This window comes from Sardina pilchardus, chromosome 10 (assembly GCF_963854185.1).
Source record: "Sardina pilchardus chromosome 10, fSarPil1.1, whole genome shotgun sequence".
Classification (NCBI taxonomy): domain Eukaryota; kingdom Metazoa; phylum Chordata; class Actinopteri; order Clupeiformes; family Clupeidae; genus Sardina; species Sardina pilchardus.
In genome coordinates this window covers 34270600-34271739 of record NC_085003.1, presented here as the reverse complement: position 1 = coordinate 34271739, position 1140 = coordinate 34270600, and the positions used below count along the sequence as shown (strand labels likewise).

The window sequence follows — 1140 nt, the reverse complement described above, 5'->3', positions numbered from 1 at the left end:
TGGCTGGGGCACCTGCACCGTACGCTGGCGACCCGGGTTCGATTCCCGCCCCGTGGTCCTTTCCAGATCCCACCCCGACTCTCTCCCACTCACTTCCTGTCATTCTCTCTACTGTCCTGTCCAAATAAAGGCATAAAAAACCCAAAAAATAATCTTAAAAAAAAAAAAACAGAACGTCTTGCGTTTGTATCGTGTCGGCTGGTGGGGAAACGCGAGACGAGTCGGATGGAGGTGGTGGAACCGCTGCTGGTCCGACAGAGTCCAGTCTCCGCACCCAGCTGGGGTCAGTCTGGTCATATCAGCTGGGGTCAGTCTGGTCATATCAGCTGGGGTCAGTCTGGTCATATCGGCTGGGGTCAGTCTCTGGTCATATCAGCTGGGGTCAGTCTCTGGTCATATCAGCATCATATCAAAGCTCTCCGCAGCAGCCTTTGATGTGGGGATGTTGATGTGGGGACGTTCCTCGCCGTAACACAACCCCGGGAAGACCAAGGCCACTGGGCAGAACCGCTGTGCAGAGGACGGACACACACACACACACACACACACACACACACACACACACACACCCAACGCGGTGCAGAGGACACCTGTAGGATTCAGTCAGGGGGTTTGTTTTGACAGCACAAGCATGCTGATCATCTGTAGCATGAAGGTCTCTGGGCTGAAGGCATATTAAATGGCCGCCGGCCAAACACACACATCTCTCCTCAAGGACTCGGCAGAGTGGGGGGCTCCACGGGCGTCGGCCTATCAGCTGGGTACAGTGCCAGAGACACAGAGACGACCGTGCGTCTCATGCCAGTATAAGAACTGACCGTGCGTCTCAATAGAAGTCCATCACGGCATCTCCACAGCCTGCGTGAGGATAAGATCTCACTTCTGGAGGCTTCCGTGGGTCTTGTGTTCTGAAGAGTGGCGCTTGGCTCAGCCGAGAGGGCTTCTGGGCACGTGCAGAATGGACGCGTCCACCCACAGTCCGAACACCGGCATGGCATCTGCTGCCACGGCAACAGCACTGGTCCTGCTACTGCTCCTGGTCATCCTGTCCTGCTTCAGAGGTCAGAGGTCAACAGAGCGCTCTGTTCCAGGTGAGTGTGTGTGTGTGAGTGTGTGTGTGTGTGTGTGTGTGTGTGTGTG

The 1140-nt window shown here is 55.9% G+C and overlaps 1 protein-coding gene across 2 annotated transcripts in view; it reads left to right on the top strand.

Annotated features, from left to right (window-relative positions):
- The first annotated feature begins 991 nt into the window (after positions 1-991).
- Positions 992-1140, top strand: part of LOC134094526 (brain aromatase) — an 11671-nt gene continuing 11522 nt past the window's right edge. Inside the window, exon 1 of one of the 2 annotated variants that reach the window (XM_062548071.1) lies at positions 992-1047. In XM_062548071.1, coding sequence (XP_062404055.1) covers positions 992-1047 — 56 coding nt within the window. Of the gene's footprint in view, positions 1092-1140 lie in introns of both variants that reach the window. The other variant, XM_062548070.1, reaches the window with a different exon arrangement.